Source organism: Miscanthus floridulus, chromosome 4 (genome assembly GCF_019320115.1).
Source record: "Miscanthus floridulus cultivar M001 chromosome 4, ASM1932011v1, whole genome shotgun sequence".
NCBI classification, from domain to species: domain Eukaryota; kingdom Viridiplantae; phylum Streptophyta; class Magnoliopsida; order Poales; family Poaceae; genus Miscanthus; species Miscanthus floridulus.
This window is the reverse complement of record NC_089583.1, coordinates 100,914,864-100,935,022: the sequence shown is the minus strand read 5'-3', so window position 1 is coordinate 100,935,022 and position 20,159 is coordinate 100,914,864. Positions and strand designations below refer to the sequence as shown.

General features: G+C 46.8%; 2 protein-coding genes and 1 long non-coding RNA gene across 5 annotated transcripts; all 3 read left to right on the top strand.

The window, feature by feature from the left end:
* Window positions 1-1,315: 1,315 nt before the first annotated feature.
* LOC136552335 (uncharacterized) lies at window positions 1,316-4,340 on the top strand. Of its 2 annotated transcripts, XM_066543873.1 has the most exons (6): window positions 1,316-1,761; window positions 2,339-2,463; window positions 2,616-2,871; window positions 3,408-3,495; window positions 3,880-3,946; window positions 4,023-4,340. In XM_066543873.1, the coding sequence occupies exons 2-6, from the start codon at window positions 2,437-2,439 to the stop codon at window positions 4,074-4,076; spliced, it is 492 nt and encodes a 163-aa protein (XP_066399970.1). In that variant the 5' UTR covers window positions 1,316-1,761; window positions 2,339-2,436; the 3' UTR covers window positions 4,077-4,340. The 2 variants fall into 2 exon arrangements, with proteins under 2 accessions (XP_066399970.1, XP_066399971.1); XM_066543874.1 differs by lacking the exon at window positions 1,316-1,761 and having other exon boundaries at window positions 2,621-2,871.
* Window positions 4,341-10,171: 5,831 nt separating this feature from the next.
* On the top strand, window positions 10,172-14,402 carry LOC136552334 (vacuolar protein sorting-associated protein 24 homolog 1-like). Its single transcript, XM_066543872.1, has 6 exons — window positions 10,172-10,436; window positions 10,870-10,946; window positions 12,377-12,479; window positions 12,996-13,117; window positions 13,208-13,399; window positions 14,033-14,402. Exons 1-6 carry the CDS (start codon window positions 10,325-10,327, stop codon window positions 14,114-14,116), a joined length of 690 nt encoding a protein of 229 aa, XP_066399969.1. The 5' UTR covers window positions 10,172-10,324; the 3' UTR covers window positions 14,117-14,402.
* A 3,460-nt stretch (window positions 14,403-17,862) lies between these two features.
* Window positions 17,863-19,625, top strand: LOC136552332 (uncharacterized). 2 transcript variants are annotated; one of them, XR_010782809.1, is made up of 4 exons: window positions 17,863-17,988; window positions 18,302-18,511; window positions 18,622-18,766; window positions 19,080-19,625. It is a non-coding gene; the product is annotated as an uncharacterized lncRNA (long non-coding RNA). The 2 variants fall into 2 exon arrangements; XR_010782808.1 differs by having other exon boundaries at window positions 18,622-19,625.
* The last annotated feature ends 534 nt before the right edge of the window (window positions 19,626-20,159 follow it).

Sequence of the window (20,159 nt, the reverse complement as noted above, 5' to 3'; positions counted from 1 at the left end):
AAAAACTTGATGTTTTCGTTTTGTCCTAAATCAAATTTTCTCTAAATTTATAGAGAAAATTATATATATTTATGACACAAAATAGGAATCCAACAATAATTATTTTGTATAAACTTGATCAAACTTTAGATGACTTAAGACAAAACTTGAACATAAGTGGCATGTAAGAAAATTTCTATTCTTATTATCTTGGTGCCTCACCAAAATAAGAACCGTGAGCTAAAAATGTCTCCGTTTCACTTTAACGGAAAAGTATCGCTTTGCATCTTCAATCGAAGATGCATCAGACAAATAACAAACGCTAACAGAATACAACTCAAACTTCAAGTGGTTTGGCATTATCGACGAATTTTATGAAAGAAATTCCATCCATACGAGGTCTTATTTGGATGTAGTTAGATTCGCATCAATCCATATATGTTGGGGTGAATTAGAGTGGAACTTGAACTAAATTTCACCCTAACACATGTGGATTGAAAGTGAATCCGATAACATCCAAAATAAAGCATGAGGTGGAAACTTGCATGTTCGTTGGCTCCGGCGATCTGCATGGAACAACCATCGTATCCTTTTGGTCCTCTCCTAGTTGCAACAATGCATAAAACCGGAGGTATTGCCAGTTTGCCACCCGGGGCCTCCCTCTCCCCGAATAATACCTGTACATAAGGTTTTCTTTTTTCTTTTGTTTTGTTGAAGTTGTCAAGCACAGTACCGCTCTGGCTCCTAACATTGTTGCCGCTATGCAAATTCCACTGGTCAAACATGTCTAGCATATTGTTTGTCATGTAATTTCAAAATTAACTTGGACGACATGCCAAAGAAACTTAGCTACAGACAGCAGAATTGAATTGTTTCGTTGCAACTATAAAAGCAGCAAGTTTTGTATATATTCTAGTCCCTTCTACAAAGGTTAGCTTCAATAAGAACCACTCTTCGTTTTAACCACCTTGAAATTACGTAGGTCTAATTTTTTTTAAGTACTTCGCGTTTAACGGCCCAACTAAACAGAAAGCCCAAAGACTGGCCTGTTTAACCATCCAGGAGCTGAGCTCCCTGAGTCTGCCGAGAAGCTGATGCTGCCGGCCCATTTCCGTTTGTTCTGATCCCGACGCATTCCAGCTGAGCGGCTGAGCGCCGGTCCGCCCGTTCCCGAGTCCCCGTCACCCAGCGCGGGCTGCGCAGCAGCACCGCCGGGTGCCCGGGCTGCCGCCTGCCGGCGACCAGCGGCCCTGCGCAGTGCGCCAGTGCCTGCCGGCGGGCGGCGCCGCAGTTGCAGCTTTGCCTCTGCGGCTCGCCTTCTCTGCATTCTCGTGGATGGAAGACAAAAAAGAATGGAGGTTGCATTGGGAGACAGTACGATTGGTCAAGCTTTCTTTTCCGTTTGCGCCGCGGGCGGCGTGCCTTTCTCCCTGTCTCCATCCCGCTCCCGCCGTGCGCCCCCCATCGCGGGCCTACGTACGCCCGGTCTACGCACCCGGCGCCATCCTGGTCTGGTCGGTGGAGTTAGGTCCGTGGACGCGGTCCACTGAACGGCCAACGCTCCGACCTAACCACATCACACTCCTTCCATAATTTCATCCTTCCGGTGGTGGCGGCCAGATGCGAGTCCAAATTCCTCCTATTTTCTCTCCTCCCCCGTCCCGTTCTCGTCCGCGTAATTCCTCTCTGTCGCCTACCAAAAGCGGAGCAACCGAGGCAAGGAAAAGGGGTGGGCGAGGAAAAGCGATTTGGCTTCTCTTCCAGTTCCGGATTCATCGTAAGGTGAGGTACCCTGTGCCTAGAATATGCATTCTAGTCTCTCTTTTTTTCTGCGATTGCTGGCTGGGGATACTTCCTACTGGGTTGCGGCCTCCTATGGTATATCTGATCCGAGGGCGGATTTAATTACTGGAAATCCTGGTGCGATTCTGGGGCGAAGAGCGGTGCCCGTGGTTGCTGTGGTAATCTTTGGCGAGCCGCATGTTTGGGTAGTATAAGTTCTAATCCTGCTGTAAGATTTGGAAGAAGGGATAGAGGAGGATGGATGAGACCGTGAAGCTAATCAAATGGGAGGAATCCAATGGTGCGGTTCGAGTAACGCATGCTATGTTATTGAATGGACAGTATGACTGTAAGAGAGTAAACTGGACAGGAATTTTACATTCTAGATGATACAATTTACTTTAGTGGATGTAGGAGAAGACCTGTAAAATGCTTGGCTGATTGTGTCTTTGCTTCCCTCTTTATGGTCTGCTGAAACAGTGAAATATTCTATTGTTTCAGCCACTTACGCTTGAGGTCCGCTGCTCCTTTGCAATTTTTGGCTACCTTATGAATAACAGTCTCTCTCTCTTTTCAGAAACAAATGACGGCAATGGATATCTGAAGCATGAAAAGACAAACCATCTCACTCTTTTAAACAGTTCGGTTAGCACACTTAATGGCTGAGGTGTTTGCATGACATTCTCTTTGAGCTTATATGGGGTAGGTGCCAAAAAAGAAAGATTTATTATCATCTTATGACACCACAAATATATTATTTTTTGCAATGCAAATATAATTAATATATGAAGCGCTTGAATTCCATCTTTTGAGCGATTCCCGCCTCAAGCATATCTGATGTTTAATTTATGCAGAGCAGTGGCTGTATTGGTAATTTAAGCAAATCTCAGTCACTTCCAGATTCTAAACTGAAACAACCCTTAAGAAAGAAATCTCAGGATTCATCTACTGGAAACAGAAGACGATGGCAATCGGGTCTAGAAGCAATGGAAAAGAATGTTAGCATATCAGTTTCTCTTGAGGGGAATATCTCGTCTATTCCCAACTCGATAGTAAACGATTCTAAAACGTCAATGGAAAATGGGGTAGATACGTCATTTATCAACCATGGTATGATTTCATTTTGAAATCTTGGTATCTTGAGTTGTTGTATTTAATGAGTTATATCTGTGATTGGATGCTTACAACATAAGTAGATTGAGAATGGTAGTTTGATTGTAAGGTAAATATGATTGTAGTTGTTTCATCCATTAGATTTTATAGCATCTTTGATATGCAGTTAATTGTGCTTGTACCAACACCAAAGTCGTACCCAAATTTTTTTATTGTTTTGAACAAGAACTGTACATATAGGCTTGTTCTTGGAATGATAAAGAAAATCACATTGGTAAAGGGGCTCATTCAGTAATCAGTACTGGTGTCATGTTAAAGTCAGTTTACAGAACATTGTTTCTTTCTCTCTTACTATCTGCAAGGGAAAGCTTTTTGTTAGCATGAACTTCTGTGGTCAGTTATTCAGACAATAACACATATGTTATAGCTAATAGACTAGTCATATAGTACCATTTTGTGGGGGATATGGATGAATGAATAGGATTTGATGCCAGAGAGTCATTTGTAACCAATTATAAACTTTGGTTCTGCAGCTGCTGAAGCATGGGCTGAGATGAGAAGACAATGGGTTGGACATCAGGCAGAAGTTCCAAGAAAGTCCCCTCGAGAGCCAGTGATAAGGTTCCTGTCCTCTTTCATTTGCCTGAATCATAGTTTTCTGTGGGACACGATATATGGAATTTAAGAATCTGTAGAGAACTAGTCTCATTGCCTTGGCTAGGTGTTTGGTAAACTAGCTAGTTTACAGATCCTGGGAAATTTCTAATTATTTGTTAAATTTCTGCATTACCCTTAATAACCTAGATAGTCCTTATGTTGAGCGCCTGATGCACTAACAAGCCGTCAGGAGCTTCCAGCAAATAAGTGATGTTAGTTCACACTGAAGAAAGCTTTATTGTTTCATGATAGTTAGATAGCTTCTTGGTTCATGGTAGGCTGCGAGCTATATTTGTTAGAGATCGGTTAGCTTCCATTCTCAACTCCACTATGTCTATTACATCGCAGTTGGTCCACAACATATGATGATCTCTTGTCGACAAGTGAGCGTTTTCCACAGCGAATCCCACTATCTGTAAGATCCCTGAGTTCAAGCTTTCCTGCTATTGGTCATTTATGTTATCAGCTTCTGACTTGCAGAACTCTTGTAGGAGATGGTCGATTTTTTGGTCGACATATGGCACGAAGAAGGGCTCTATGATTAGCTGACCTCTGGCTTTCCGCCTTACTTTTAGAATGCGATCAACTTCTTTCCCACAAAAGTTGTAATCTTCTGAAGAAATGAAAAAAATACATAGTCGCTGAATTCGTTTCAACATTTGAAATTAAAAAAAAAACTGTTATTTGAAAAGGTTCTACACTACAGTGGTTGGTATATTTGGTGATGAGTTGCCAGCGGTTTCTTCACGTTGAGAGACTCGATGATTCCTGAATGAACGGTTGCTTAAGGGGAAGGGCATTTTCTCTAATACCATACATGTGAAGTTATTGACTAGGTTCTTGTTGGGATCCCTCGGGCTAACAACTAGTTAAACTTTAGTCCTTAAGGATCTAAACAGGAGGGCTAATGAATGGGCTAAAGTTTAGCCAAAGCTCAAACTAGTTGTTAGAGCTATCAGAGGCTAAAGTTCGAGCACTATGTAAAAAAAAGTCGTCTGTACCCCCAACCCTATCCTCCAGCACGCCATGTCTCCTCTCTCCCGCAGCCACTAGAGTTCGCGAGAAAAAACATGATTCCTTCTCGCTTGGCGCCGTCGCCGAGGAGTAGGTCGGCCATCCGGGAGCGTCGCCCATGGTGGGGCTGCTGGCTTGGGGGTGCGGAGGCTACCGACCGTGGCAGGCGCGGGGCCACTAGTCGCCGGCGCGGAGCAGCAGGGCCACACGGTCACAGGCACCTGGGCGCTGGCGTGGGGGGCGACCAACCGCGGCGCAGGAGGCACTAGTTGCTGGGCTCGCGTCTAGCCGCTGGGCGCAGGCTCCAGATGCTACGCGCCGTTGGACTGCCATTGACATCGACGAGCTAGGAAACGGGATCTGGGGCATAAATGTATTGAGGTGGTACTCCTTGTTAGCCCTTGGATTACAATAGGATTGGGTTATCACTAGTCCGCTAATCACTGGTCTTAGTCCATCCAAACATGCCCTAGTTAATGTCTGAGACCCCTAGAGTTTTATCAACATTGGTTATCTACTAATCGAGCCCCCTCCCCCAAAGGAGGAGGTATTATTGCAGTCAGGGGTGGACGTAGGGACTCGTTGGAGTGGGACTCCCTTCTCCTCTCCTCTTCCACTTCTTTCTCCTTTCTTCTCCTCATCTATGGCTACAAAATTTAGAGAGGACTTTAAGGGGCTACTTGGACAATATGGAGGTAAGGAGGGCTGGAACCCCCCCCCCCCCCCCCCCCCCCCCCCATGTATGTGCAGGGATGGACTAAGACCACCTTCTATTAATCGCAAAGATGTACCCTTACATGGCTGTCACTATTTGCTTTCCTCTGCTGCTTCTTTTTCCTCTTATCCTCCTTCGCTTTCCTCTGCCGCTCGGCCTCGGCGCGGTTGGCCGCCATCACTAACGGATCCTTCGGCAGTTGGGCCGGGTGATCCATAAAGATGAGTCTTTTCGGCTAATCCCCCTATCTCAATATCAGCATCAAGGGGGCGGGAGTTCAATTAAAAAGGAGGCACGGGGAAAGAGAACTTACGAAGTCAATATACCCCGGTTCTGACCGCATTAGGGGATGCGCCGGCACCGGATACACAAAATCAAGAACGACGCCGGCATCATCCCGCGAAGGTTCCATCACCTTCTTGATGCGCTGCGCCACTTCGAAGGGGGAGAGTGCTCCCTCGACGAGTGTCGTCCCATCAAGCACCACCTCGGGCGCCATCATGTGTAGGGGAAGCGCGCGCCTCATCAGCGGCGCCACTCTTCGCATGTGGTAGGCACCAATGATCCCCGACCCCATCACGCCCCTCTCCTTTAGGATGCGGATGGTGGCGAGGTGGTCCTGGATCCTCTTCTTATCTTTCTTCGGCACCCCCACTTCCTCCATGAGTCCGGGACCTCTTCGATGAGGCGTGCGATAAACTCTGGCAAGGGAGCGGTTGCGTCGTTCCTAACATAGAACCAATGCGAATGCCACCCCTTGTTGGAGGTTGACAGACGCATCGACGGGTACTTGTTGACCCGGTTGTTGCGGAGCTGGATGCCGGCGCATCCCATTGGCACGTTCAACTCTTGCCTCTTCTCCCGCTTCTTCAGGAGGGTGACGGCGAAGAAATACCACCACAGGTCGAAGTGGGGACTAATACCCAAGAACCCCTCACATAGGACGACGAACGCCATAATGTGCTAGATCCCATTGGGAGTAAGGTGTTGTAGCTCCACCTTGTAGTAATGCAGCAACCTCCGAAGAAACTTGTGGGGGGTGGCGAATCCCCGCTCATGGAAGTGAGCGAAGAACACAACATGGCCTTCGGACGGTGACAGTGCGTCCTCATTGCCGGGCAGCCGCCACTCCTCGGCGGTGGTCCGTGCGCAAAGAAGGCCGCAACGAACGAGGCCCTCCAGGCGATGGAGGGTGACATCGGATCTACACCACGGCTCCATTGGACGATTGGGGTGGGTGGATGTGAACTTGACGGTGGCAGAGATACGGATGCAAGAGGCTTAGGCGATTGACGGCGGAGGCTGTAGATGCAAAGGTAAGGAGGCAATGTATGAAACCCTAGAGGTGAACCCCTTGGTTTTATAGGGGTGAAGGATGCGAGGAAGGCAACCGTCTTCCTAGATCTTCGTGCCTGCCACGATACGCCACAACGTCCCGTCGTGAGATATGCGCCCGCAATCCCTATCCTTTCCCTCCAAAGACGCGTCGGATGTTTCGCCTTCCTAGGCGGACCAGGACTCTTTACCAACAAAAAAGATATGGGTCAAAAAGCGTTCCTCCAGCCTGCCTGGGCCCAGGAGTTCGAGGGCTGACCCATCAACGGTTTCGATGATCATCCCAAGGCAGCCTTACGACGAAGGATGGGCCCACGAGCGGCCAAAACCTAGGCACATGAGTGCCACAAGCATCTCGACCCATGATTGAGTCTCAGCCAGGTTGACTCTTGCCAGATCCCCGCGAACGGGATACCGGGACTCCAATCGAACTATCTAGTTATCAAAACACCAAATCTCACAGCCATACCCGCGAAGGGTCTGAATTACTCCTCGAGCGATTCTATCCGAATCACCCGAGGGCTCAGGAGCTACACCCAACGGGTGCGCTCGCGCACACCCTCTAGCAAACCAAAATACCCCTAGGCGATTCTATCTAAATCACCCGGGGGCTCGGGGGCTACACCCTCTGGCAAGTCAAATCACCCCTGGGTGATTCTATTCGAATCACTCGGGGGCTCAGGGGCTACTGTCGGGGACCAAATACTGGGGTACCCAAAGAGGAGGAGCTAATAACCATCAAATATTGATGCTTCCGAACAGACAAGAACACAACTACACTTCTTGCCCAAATGACTGAAGGTTGGCTCCGTCTCGCCCGACCCCTGAGGGCTGGCTCCGCCTCGCTCGACTCCTGAAGGCTGGACTCCGCCTCGCTCGATGTCTGGGGGTAGACTCCGCCTCGCGCCGATGACTGGGGGCTGGCTCTGCCTCGCCCGACGTCGGAGGGCTGGCTTGGCCTCGCCCGACGTCTGAGGGCTGGCTCGGCCTCGCCCGACGTCTGAGGGCTGGCTCGGCCTCGCCCGACGTCTAGGGGCAGGCTCCACCTCACCCGACGTCCGAGGGCTGGCTCCGTCTCGCCCAACATCCAGGGGCTAGGCTCCGCCTCGCTCGATGTCCAGGGGTAAACTCCGCCTCGCCTGACGTTTGGGGGCAAACTCCGCCTCGCCCGATGTCTGAGGGCAAACTTCGCCTTGCCCGACATCTGGGGGCAGACTCCGCCTCGCTCGACGTCTATGCGCTATTCCTTCATAACTACGCGTGCAGATAAGGTGGGGCACTCAAGTCAACCGTAATACCGAGGACCATACCCTGCACGTCTGTAGGAAAGTATCATCGGGATATGATCAGACGGGTGCTTTAAGCCCTTCCAGGCATGTCAGAGCCCAAACAGTATTGTGGCGCGCCGACATTTGTCCTACAGTGTTATGGACGCCGGCATTTAGCCTCGGACACAAATCCTGATGGAAACATACGACAACCACTACGGTCTAGGAGGAAACCCATGTCATCTATAGTACCAACCATGGGGCTTCTACGCCGTCTGCTCCCCGTAGGGTCACGACTCGGCACCTTGGTGCGTCGCGCCGTCCGCCGGGGCGAGATGGGACGTGACCACTTGCTGAACGAAGCCAGAGCACGGCCCTATCAGGATCACCGAACGTGCTATCCCTAGCACCGTCTGCCGTGTCAGCTGGGCAGGCTCAAAGGAAAAGAAAGACCCGACACCTTCGAAGGACCTTCTTTACCTCTGGTTTTTCTTTTTCTCACATTTGTAATCCCTACTCCCCTTGATCTATAAAAGGAAGAGCAAGGTACCCCACTAAGGGGACGAATCGATTCCTCACACATCGCACCACATAGCTAAGCAGCATCCAAGCTCTTAGCATCCGTTCGACCTTTCTATCAGAGACTTAGGACCTGTCCCTCTCTCACCTATTTGTGCCCCCTATTACGAACCTTTCAATGCTAATAACACGAGCAACAACTGCAAACTGAACGTAGAGGCATTCTGCCCGAACTAATATAAACCTTGTGTCTTTTAGCACACCATCCGAATCCAACGCACAATAAATACAAATTACTCGTTGGTATTTACTCGAAACACCGACATCTTGTTTGGTGATACTCCTCCTCAAGAGCTTATCTGGAGGAGCTGGACAAAAAAACAAGCTCCTCTAAAGGAGCTGGAGAGGAGCTAAAAAGGGACAAATCTCCCGCCGCAAGGTGTTGTTTTTCATTAAAAGTAGCTTTAGACTTACACCACTTAATCGAGCTGCTCTAATATGTACTCGGAAAAATTGTTGGGACACACTGTGACCATAACCTAGTGAAGCATTTTAGGGGGTGTTTGGTTTCACGAACTAAATTTTAGTCCCTGTCACATCGAATGTTTAACACTAATTTGGAATATTAAATATAGACTAATTACAAAACTAACAGCATAAATTGAGGCTAATTTGCGAGGCGAATCTATTAAGCCTAATTAGTCCATGATTTGACAACGTGGTGCTACAGTAAATATGTGCTAATGATGGGTTAATTAGGCTTAATAGATTCATCTCGTAAATTAGTCTCCGTCTGTGTAATTAGTTTTATAATTAACTCATGTTTAGTCCTTCTAATTAACATCTAAACGTTCGATGTGACTGAGACTCAACTTTAGTCTCTATAACCAAACAATAATTTATTTTATGTAAGGATGGTAATGGGGATGTACCCGGGTATCGTCGGAACGTTCTCTTCCCCGCTACGGAGAATTCATCCCGTTCCTGTCCTCGTTAACTGTCTCAGGTATAGATTCTTATCCATCCCCGTACTCGTCGGGCATCGGTCGGGTAACAGATACCCGACGGGTACTGCATACCCGATAAATAAGGACACTTGGGGTCGCAGCTTTGCAATTGGAGACGTTTCTTTTTCATCCGGGTATAAATATCGGAGTCTCGGAGATGCCGATGAGAAGGAGTGAGGTTGCGAGGAGAACGAGCAAAGGTGACAGAGAGACCGAACTGAGGAAACGAGGGGCACGAGCGCTCGTGAGGCAGGCGTGCTTGTGCTGCTGGCGGAGATGGTGAGGAAAAATTAAACTATGGTTCCTAGAACACACAAACTATATATATGATTATTCAGATTTGAGCCAAAATACATATGTTGAGCTTCTTTGGGCCTAATACTGACAGCTCAAATAGTCGGGTTCCCCAACGGGTAACGGGGACTGGTAAATAAGGAACGTTCCCGTATCCACTATACCCGTCGGGAATGGATTCTTGTCCATTTAGATACCCGCAGGTAAAGATATGATTCTATCCCCGTTCTCTAATAGATCAAATACCCATCGGGTATCGGGCCGTTGCCACCTTTAATTTTATGCGAATGTTGAGGCTAGGGCAGCACCCATCGAAAATGGTCTAATTGATTCGATACAATTACAACCGATGTCAATTTTTTTAATCTCCGATGTTAGTTGACTAGTTGTTATAGGCTACAATCATTCAAATCCAAAATGAAAAAAATAAGAACATATCTTCAGCCCGTGTAAAGTATGTGCAGCCGTGATCTCCCAAAGTCGATACGTAGTTTAGAAGTACTCTAACCTACTAGAAGGCAACGCCGTTTCACGGTTCTTCGTCATCGCTTTCTCCTCCCCCGTCTCTTCTCCCGCGTGAAGCTTCGTCTTGGAACCGAGTGTGGATTCGCTTCCGATCTGTCCCCGGGCCGCCGGCGCTGATGGAGAAGGTGAAGAACATGCTCAAGCCGCGGCCGACGCCGCAGCAGCAGCTGCGCGAGTGGCAGCGCCGCCTCCGCAACGAGTGCCGCGTCCTCGACCGCCAGATCCGAGGTCCTACTCCTCCCCCGAACGCGCCCGCATCTCCTTCCCTTCTCTTTCCCCCACTTCTCCTTCCCCCGGTCACCAAGGGGACTGGTGATCAGGCTCACGTGGGCGGGGACTAGGTGCGATTGGGACGGCTAGGGGTTTTCAAGGATGGGTGGCCGGGTGTTGCTTGGTGCTCTGGTTTGCCCCAGAAATGGCCAAGGCGGTGACGCGATTAGCCGAGCGGTTATTCCGATCGTGGGGGCTGGGCGCCAAACCCTTAACCCTTACCTGTAAGTAATTTTGGCCCCGTTCGCTGATTTGAAGAGAGGAACACTGTTCGGCTGATTTGGTGAACAGTAAATTATGAGGGGGAGCAGCCGGCTGGTCTGGAACTTTCAGACCAGCGAGTCTGGTTTGGGTATGAATTGTTCTTACTTCGTTCTCTTTGTTTTTGCAGATGTGCAGAAGGAGGAGAAGAATGTGGAGAAAGCCATCAGGGAGGCTGCCAAGCGCAATGACATGGGATCTGCAAAGGTACGGTTAGTTTAATCTTCTTGTTTTCTGTATAAGTGTTCCTCTCTGCTTGCTATCTTGTAGCATGGATCGTTGGGATTCTGAGAGTAGCATAGTTTGTCAAGGTCAATCTAGGAGCAATGTAGATACGAATCAAATTGATCTGCCACTAAACCTAAGGTTTTAGAATTGATGTTTATTTCCTTGTGTAATGTGGATTGAGTGCTATTACATGAGCGAAAAAAACCTTACAGGTTGTCTTAGTGCAGGAATATTAAACATGTTAGGAGGAGCGATTGCACTGAAAAAAAAATACAATATCATAACCTTTGCACACCTCTTACGGATTCAATATGCTGATGCTGTACATATGATATACTGTAGCTCTTAGTATAAAGCTTCATACCTGGCAATCTAATATAATATGCATGGTTTTCTCACCACAAAGAGAGCGAATGTGAAATTGTGAATATGTTTTTCTTTAAAAAAAATTATACAGGTTGCGGATGATTGTATTTTTTCTCTATTTCTTACCTTTATTGTGTCGTGTGGTTATCTTACCTTCAAATGGAACATGCTACATTAAATCTGTATCCAATCATAGAAATAATGGAAAACATCAATATATGTTTAATCTCATATTTGACTCTGCGTTAATATGCCAGCCAAATATAATTTCTTCTGATCTTTGATTTGTTCATCATCAGAAAGAAATGCAAACTATAGTACTATACAAATAGTTACTAACGTTAGATCTCAATTTTTTTTTTTAACTTTCATGTCCCTAAATAGTTGCCTTACATGTTACTTAGAAATGTAATTGGTGGTGGTGGCAGTAAGTTGTCGGTGTTTTATTTCTCAAGAATGTCGTTGATTTACCAACTATCTCAGAGCTGGGGCATTACAATAGCAGAGAACAAAGAAAGCATACTCATGCCACTTGAAAACATGTTCCGAAGTACTGAGAGATTGTAAGTAGTTAGGGATTGAAGTGTGTCAAACTATAAGACAACGGTAGATTGCTTGTCCACCAAGTCATCATGGTGGTGCTGGTTGCTCTCAGGACTGTAGAATTAAGCACAAACCACTTGAAGTTGTAAAAATGAGTTAGAAACTATTCCCAGCAGCAATACTGTTGTCCCAGTTTTCACGAAAAAATCGTTATAAGCAGCAAAGCCGCATACTGGGGGCCAAAAAGGTCACTATGTGTGGTTATCTTGAACACCTTGTTAGTTGTTACAGTGTTACAGAGAATTCGTTGGTTCATGACTTCATGAACACAAATCTCATTCACATGTACCAGCATCTGTATGTTTTGTTCCTTCACATAGCAGGTTTCAAGTTTCAACAACAGACATATACAATGTCAATTTTCATCACTGATCTTATCTGTCAAAATAAGGCCAATAGTTTGGTGTACTATTGATGTTATGACATATTTTTCATGCCAGGCTCTTGCTAAGGAACTTGTGAGATCAAGACGTGCTGTTAATCGTCTTTATGAAAACAAGGCTCAACTAAATTCAGTATCAATGCACCTTGGAGAAATTGTTGGTATGACTTTTTTTATGAGCTTTTGTGTTGGTTTGGTGTCTGATGTTGTCCATGAAAGTGTCCTTTTTAATTTCTGGAAGAGTGATTCTGTTAGTTAATTTTCAAAGGCATGCCCTTCTACTTTATTGGGGATAAGTAATGCAGTATCAATATTTAATCAATACATCTCCCAACTAAAATTTCTTTTGTGCACAGCTTATCTTTTGCCACCAGGCATATCATCCCAGAGTGTTTTTAAACATTCTTTGTGTGATTGCAGCACCTATAAAATGAAATCACATGGTATGCCATTTGAATTTGGGTGTGTGCTAAGTTCGTTTTGCTGCAATTGCCCTGCAAACTTACAGATCAAGCAGGACCTATAAATTAACAAAGTCACAATTGGCAGCACTAAAGAATTGAGCTGCATCCTATTTAATTTCATTGTTTCCTTTGGGCTAGGGGGTGGTGCTCTCACTTTATGCTTTCCATTTCCTTGTTTTACAAACTAGTCATCTCCGCGAATGCAATTTTCAGCAACTGCAAGAACAGTGGGTCATCTGTCCAAAAGCACTGAAGTGATGAAAATTGTTAACAATCTAATGAAAGCTCCTGAGTTGGCTACCACGATGCAAGAATTTAGCAAAGAAATGACCAAGGTAATCTTTTGCATTTCTTCTTTCTTGTTCAAAGATTTAAATTCTTTAGTGGTGATAACTGAAACTAACATTTTAATGTTCTGACTCCAGGCAGGTGTGATGGAAGAGATGGTGAATGAGGCAGTTGATTCAGCTTTGGACTCTGAGGACATGGAGGAGGAAATCGAAGAGGAGGTTGACAAGGTTCTTGCCTCAGTAGCAGGGGAGACTGCCTCCCAGCTACCAGATGCTGCCAGGACACAGAAGATACATGAGGCTTCAACAAGCAGGGTTCCAGAAGAGGTAACTACCTCTCCCCTTAACTATGATTGCATGTATGTGAACATTGAACGGTGCAAAGGAGAAATGTATGCCTTTCAAGAAAGGCCTGGTTTAGTTCCCAAAAAAATTTCACCCCAAACTATCACATCGAATCTTGCGGCACATGCATGGAGTATTAAATATAGACGAAAAAAAACTAATTGCACAGTTTGGTTGGAAATCGCGAGACGAATGTTTTAAGACTAATTAGTCCATGATTAGCCATAAGTGCTACAGTAACTAACATGCGCTAATGATGGATTAATTAGGCTTAATAAATTCGTCTCGCAGTTTCCAGGCGAGCTATGTAATTAGTGTTTTTTATTAGTATCCGAAAACCCCTTCCGACATCCCCGAAACATCCGATGTGACATCCAGAATTTTTCATTTCGCGAACTAAACACAGCCAAACTATTGGATGGAAAGTGGATTTTGGGAAATAAAGATGCCATTGACTGCTGTATGTTCAGGGTGGAAACTGGAAACAATTTAAGTATTTTTACTCTTGATAGTATGTTTGGTCACAGGCGATTGATGTGGCTGTTTGAGTTTATTTTCGTCGTGGATTCTATGACTGGTTGTAATAACATTCCTCTCCCTTTATTTGTTTTGCAGAGACAAGCTGTTGCAGAGGGCGCTGATGACGACGAGGAAGACCTAGAAGAGATCAGGGCACGGCTTGCAAAAGTGAGGTCGTAATTCATATACATCTCTGAGCCTTCTAACCTGGGGAGCCCATGGCTCATGAAACATGGTGCCCAAACCCGTGTATTGTGAATTGAGTTGATAGCAGTGCAGTTTTTCTTTTAACCCTCGAGTCGACCATATATGAACTGGCAGTGTATTGTTGTATAGTAAGCAACGCGATGTGAGCGGCATGGAATATCAGAATATGGATAGCGACATGTCTCTGATTTGATGAAGGGATGTAAGATTTATTAGCAGGAAAAGAAAGGGCTGGATAACGGCGTTTGCAGTTGAACAATTGCGTGTCCCATCGTTAGTCCTTCGTTAGCAATGTCACGTGTAAGAAAACTGGGCACACACTGGAGCTAAGGCTCTGCGCTGTTGCTGGTTTCAACTTCCAACTGAACTCGTGCGCTAGTGACTTGTTTTGGTTTCAACTTCCGGTGCTCGTGCTCTCCGCCCACCGCCTCCCTCGCGCGGAACCCAGGTCGCCGCCGCCGCCGCAGCCACGCAAGGCGACCGTGCCGATCCGCCGAGCCCACGCCTGCGGATCTCGCCTGCTAGTCTAGTCCGCCGCCTAGATCTCAGCTCCTCGTCGCCGCTGCTCCCCGTCGTGCGCGCACCAGCTTTCTTCTCCTGCGGCGGCGGCCTCGGCCTCGGCCTCGGCGTGCGGACGAGAGTTTTTTTTAGAACGCGGACGGGAGGTGAGAACGCAGAATGGTCGTTTTCGTTTCCCAGGGCCTGGCTCAGAGGTGCTTTAAACCCCGTGCGGGGCTGGCTCTGGGGTTGGGCCAGGCAAATAACAGGTCTGGCTGGACCCCTGGGCGGCTGGGCCAGACAATCAAGGCCCTCAACGTCTGGGTAGGTTCTCCTCAACGTCGGGAGGTATACCTGACGCTAACACGACTGGCGGCAACCTACCCTCTTTTTGGTTCTCAAAGAAACCACTGGTATCTGACAGGTGAACCCCGTACAACGCGAAAAATCTATCTGACATGTGGACCCAGCACAGCGAGAAAAAAAATCTAGTCTACCCTACCCTATAATACACCAGTTCGAATAAATCTATAGTCACACAACAAATGTCTACTCCACAGTCATGATCTATGCTATATCTACACCTATGAATACACCCAGAAAATATAACACATCAAAACAGATACACCAGATTATCTCTTAGCCATTCTCTCTCATTACTCATCCAAATTCGACGGCTCATGTTTAGGGTGTCTGTCCTCCCGCGGACCTCCCAGGGCGTGGCGCTCCCTGCTCGCATGCGCCCAACGCAAGCCGCCCTTCCATTCCATCGCTCCGCCCCACCATCGCCCTTCGGGCTTTTTGGAATTCGACCATCATGAAAAGTGGGCTTCGGTGATTTGCCATCCCACGACGGGGTTTCACTAGCTTGCCATTATGAAACACGACCAACTCGCTAGAATGCCATTCGATGAGTTTGGAACCCTTTTCTTCCTCTTTTGCCCCTGTCCCTTACTGTGCAGGTGAAGCTGAGCCGCGTCACGGCCAAGGACGAAGCCGAGGACGCGAAGCCGGCGTCCAAGCATCGCCGCCGTCGCGCCAGGGCCAGCGCCGGTGGCGGCGGCGGCGGAGAGCGCAAGGAATCATCCGAGCGGTCACTCGCCAAGGTACGTCGGGCCCCTCCATGGTCCCATCAATCCAGGTCATGCGCCAGACGGAGGAGGAGGTGGGGCCGGAGGCAGGCCCGTCCTCGGGCCCCAGCGCCAAGCACGCCGACACGCCGTCCGACGCCGACCTCGACGCGGAGCTGGAGGCGCTCCTGCCACACGGGGCGTTGGTCGCCCGCCGAGCCGTCCGGCAATGGAGCCCCGCGCTTCAGAGCATCGCCGAAGGGTGAGGGCGCCAGCTCGAGCGTTCGGTCGCGGTCGGTGAGCAGTCGAAGCTCCGTGCAAAGTCTGTAGTCTATTTTTTTGCGAGCTGAATCATCATCATGGACAGCGGCCGGACGACGTATATGGTTCGATTTGACGTAGTTTTCGAACACCAGACAGACTTTCCTAATAAACGAAGCACATGCAGTAGTCGTCGATTCAAATCGAGATGCCATAATGCAGCTACACGATGTTTGAAATAATCGATGGAATGGGTCAATGGGAGCCTGCATTTTTTGCGTTCTTTGAAACCTGAATTCTGAATGCCCCTGAATCGTCCCTGTCGGCTGGGCCGTCCGGCGTCCAACTCTCTGTCGTTGCATCGCAGAAAGCGATCCGAGCCTCTCGACTCTGCGTACAGCGTACTATTGGTACTACTCCTATCCTGAACTCGAATACACGTGCCGCACGGAGCCATAGACCTCATGATTTCCCCGGAGGACGAACCGACGAACCCGAGCGAGCCCAGGCCCCGTGCAGCGAGCACTCCCCTCAACGCCTGCACTGCACTGGGCACAGGCGCACAGCACAGCATCCGCAAGCAACGATGCGCACGGCCGCGCCGAGATGCCGGATGGCGGATGCCCAGACGGTGGTGGCGTCCGCACCGCAGTGGTGGCGTCAGTACCGCAAGCAACGATGATCTAACTGCACAGTAAGGGACGGGGGCAAAAGAGGAAGAAAAGGGTTTCAAACTCATCGGATGACATTCTAGCGAGTGGGTCGTGAAGCCCCATTGCGGAATGGCAAATCACCGAAGCCCACTTTCCATATGGTCGAATTCCAAAAAGCCCTCGCCCTTCCATTGCTACCGCCGCGATTGACGCTGGCCGACGAGCCCTGCGCTGCGCGGGACCTGGGACGCACCATGGCGGCCCTAGACGACCTCCACCTCTCCGGCCTCAATGCCACCCACTTCCTCACCGTGCTGCGGTAGCCGTCAAGTCCGTCCACGCCTTCAACAGGGCAATGCTCGACTCGATGCGGTCACCGTGGGCGGAGAGGCGGCGGGTGGAGGTTTCCTGCATCAGCGCGGTCGACACCAAGCCAGAGAACCTCGTCGGGCTGCACCTCCACTCGGACGAGCAGTGCGCGTGGTGGTGCCGCAGGTGGATGCAGTTGGTCAAGTGCGTGTGGCCGTGGAGATGGTCGCCGCCACCGTCGCGCATTGGCAGCGGCTCGCGGTTGGGAGCCACTGCCGCGGGCATTGCACTGGTTCCGTGGTTCGTACTCTCCCTTCCCCTATCAGAAATAGGATTTAAAAATATAATATATACTGCGATTTCATCTGTGCGGTGTTTCTAATAGGTTAGTTCAGCTTCTTTGACTAAAATCAGGTTGTATTACTACTTAAACATGATACTGAAAATTAAAGATGTGGACCGAATCTTTTGTTGCTTTGGCAGGAGAAATTAACTGATGAAACATTCGTAGTTTCTATTGTATGTATTGTGCAGGATGGAAGGCCAATCCAGTTGAGTTTGTTTTTGCTATTCAATCAGAGTCTGCACAGTCTTCTCACAGTACCTGGGACACTTACCCCCACTACTGAACTTTGATATATTGCCACTACTGAACTTTGATATAGTTTGCAGAAAATGGGAAAAACGAATGAAACTATTATACAAGTTGGAAGAGTTGGAGGCCTGAGTGTTTCTGCTAGCAGTAAGGTTTAAACACACAACCATGTAGTCGGGAACCTTAGCTGGATGCTTGGATTCATTGCTGCAAATAATTACTTTGTTGGGAAGTTGTCGTGTTGTCACTTCACTAGCTAACATGATAAGCTTCAGAGGAGCTGGAGGCTGTAGATTGACATGCTGTAGCATGATAAGCTTCAGAGGAGCTGGAGGTTGTATATTAATATGCTTCAGTAGAGGAGGGAGTAGGAGCTTCTTGATTAAATTTCCAGCTTGCTCTCTTGCTGCAGAAAGGCACATTGATTCCAATACGACAATTCTGGATGTCCAGGGCGTGGTATGTCACTGAAGATTTAGTCTTTCATGATGCTTCTCTTCATGAAACTTTTAGTTGATGAGAGCTAATTTGATATGTATTCCTTATAGGGGTTGAAAAATTTCAGCAAAACTGCACGCGAATTAATTCACCGACTACAGAAAATTGACAATGATAACTGCACGTGAATTTGATATGTTGCTGTTTTTTCTTTCTTGCTTGGAATATTGTGTTAATCTGAATACCAAATGTTTATGATGCTACGTAATTAAGAAAACAAATCCTAAAATAATGGATGCTTATGATTATTGTTTTATTTGTAACAAAATCTCAGGGAATTGCCAGAATTTCTTGGTGGCACTTGTACCTGTCCTAAATACGGAGGTTGCCTTAAGGCTGAAAGGGACCATGGAAGGACCCAAACATACTTAAGTCATGTATACTGCTTCTGAGGTCAAACAGCCCAGGATAGATAAAAACGAGGATTGGAAGGAATGGATTCCCAACGATGATTCGTTTTACTCATTGCTTGTCTTCACGAGAGGTAGCACAATACTGCATGGTCTTATTTCATTAGTTTGTGAATTTATGTTTCCTTCGTCCGTTGATTTATTGCTTAGTTTTATGAATAGTTTTATGATTTATTTTTTCTAGATGTCACCGTAGCGTTAGCACGGGCAATATACTATAAACTTGAAGAGGAGGGAGTAGGAGCTTCTTGATTAAATTTCCAGCTTGCTCTCTTGCTGCAGAAAGGCACATTGATTCCAATACGACAATTCTGGATGTCCAGGGCGTGGTATGTCACGGAAGATTTAGTCTTTCATGATGCTTCTCTTCATGAAACTTTTAGTTGATGAGAGCTAATTTGATATGTATGCCTTATAGGGGTTGAAAAATTTCAGCAAAACTGCACGCGAATTAATTCACCGACTACAGAAAATTGACAATGATAACTGCACGCGAATTTGATATGTTGCTGTTTTTTCTTTCTTGCTTGGAATATTGTGTTAATCTGAATACCAAATGTTTATGATGCTACGTAATTAAGAAAACAAATCCTAAAATAATGGATGCTTATGATTATTGTTTTATTTGTAACAAAATCTCAGGGAATTGCTAGAATTTCTTGGTGGCACTTGTACCTGTCCTAAATACGGAGGTTGCCTTAAGGCTGAAAGGGACCATGGAAGGACCCAAACGTACTTAAGTCATGTATACTGCTTCTGAGGTCAAACAGCCCAGGATAGACAAAAACGAGGATTGGAAGGAATGGATTCCCAACGATGATTCGTTTTACTCATTGCTTGTCTTCACAAGAGGTAGCACAATACTGCATGGTCTTATTTCATTAGTTTGTGAATTTATGTTTCTTTCATCCGTTGATTTATTGCTTAGTTTTATGAATAGTTTTATGATTTATTTTTTCTAGATGCCACCATAGCATTAGCACGGGCAATATACTATAAGCTTGAAGAATCCAACTTTCCCGGTTCAATGCAAAAGGTCCCTTCCTCCAATTCGACCTCGTTGGACAGCGAGGATGCTGCAATAACTCCTTGTATCTCGGGCATTTCTGCATGTGCTTGGTACGACAAGTGGGGACCGAGGTTGACCCAGAGTCCATTGTAACACCTCTGGTGTTACGAGCTCGCTAAGCACTGAGATTATGGTCGGAGAGATAGATCTATAAATATAGTGAGTTAGTTACTTAAATGTCTATATGTGTTAATGAAAATTCTAACGCGAAGAGTAGAATAAGTAGTTCTAAACATTGGCACGGAAGCAATTTTTATAAACAAAAATACAATACGACTTTTGTTTAGGTAAATAAATGTTGTTCAATAGTATTTTTGATAGCTCAAGGATTAAAGTTGAAATTTAATTCCAACCTCTGGAACTAAAATGATAAGTCTGAAAACCTAATGACGATGCCATTTTGGCATTTAAATTTTGATTAAATTTCTTAAACACTAGATTCGTGTTTTTGCACTATTGGTTGTACCAAAGTGAGTACATGAGCATGGTGTAGGTCGAAGTCGTGTTGGAGATCACGTTGCTCTCGTAAAAAATGCCTAAACTTCGTTAAAGCATTGAAGTTAGTTCATAGTTAGTTGATCCTAAAGTACTTGTATTCTTTGAGCATTGAAGTTAGTATATACTGCTCGCACCCTATGGTCATTTATCTATCC

Excerpts from the sequence above, each read along its gene's own strand:
- LOC136552334 (XM_066543872.1), top strand. The coding sequence starts at position 10,325 with ATGGAGAAGGTGAAGAACATGCTCAAGCCGCGGCCGACGCCGCAGCAG. Across the intron at positions 12,480-12,995 it reads GCACCTTGGAGAAATTGTTG|CAACTGCAAGAACAGTGGGT; the intron begins GTATGACTTTTT and ends TGCAATTTTCAG. Across the intron at positions 13,118-13,207 it reads TTAGCAAAGAAATGACCAAG|GCAGGTGTGATGGAAGAGAT; the intron begins GTAATCTTTTGC and ends TTCTGACTCCAG.
- LOC136552335 (XM_066543873.1), top strand. The coding sequence starts at position 2,437 with ATGACATTCTCTTTGAGCTTATATGGG. Across the intron at positions 2,464-2,615 it reads TCTCTTTGAGCTTATATGGG|AGCAGTGGCTGTATTGGTAA; the intron begins GTAGGTGCCAAA and ends TAATTTATGCAG. Across the intron at positions 3,496-3,879 it reads CCTCGAGAGCCAGTGATAAG|TTGGTCCACAACATATGATG; the intron begins GTTCCTGTCCTC and ends ATTACATCGCAG.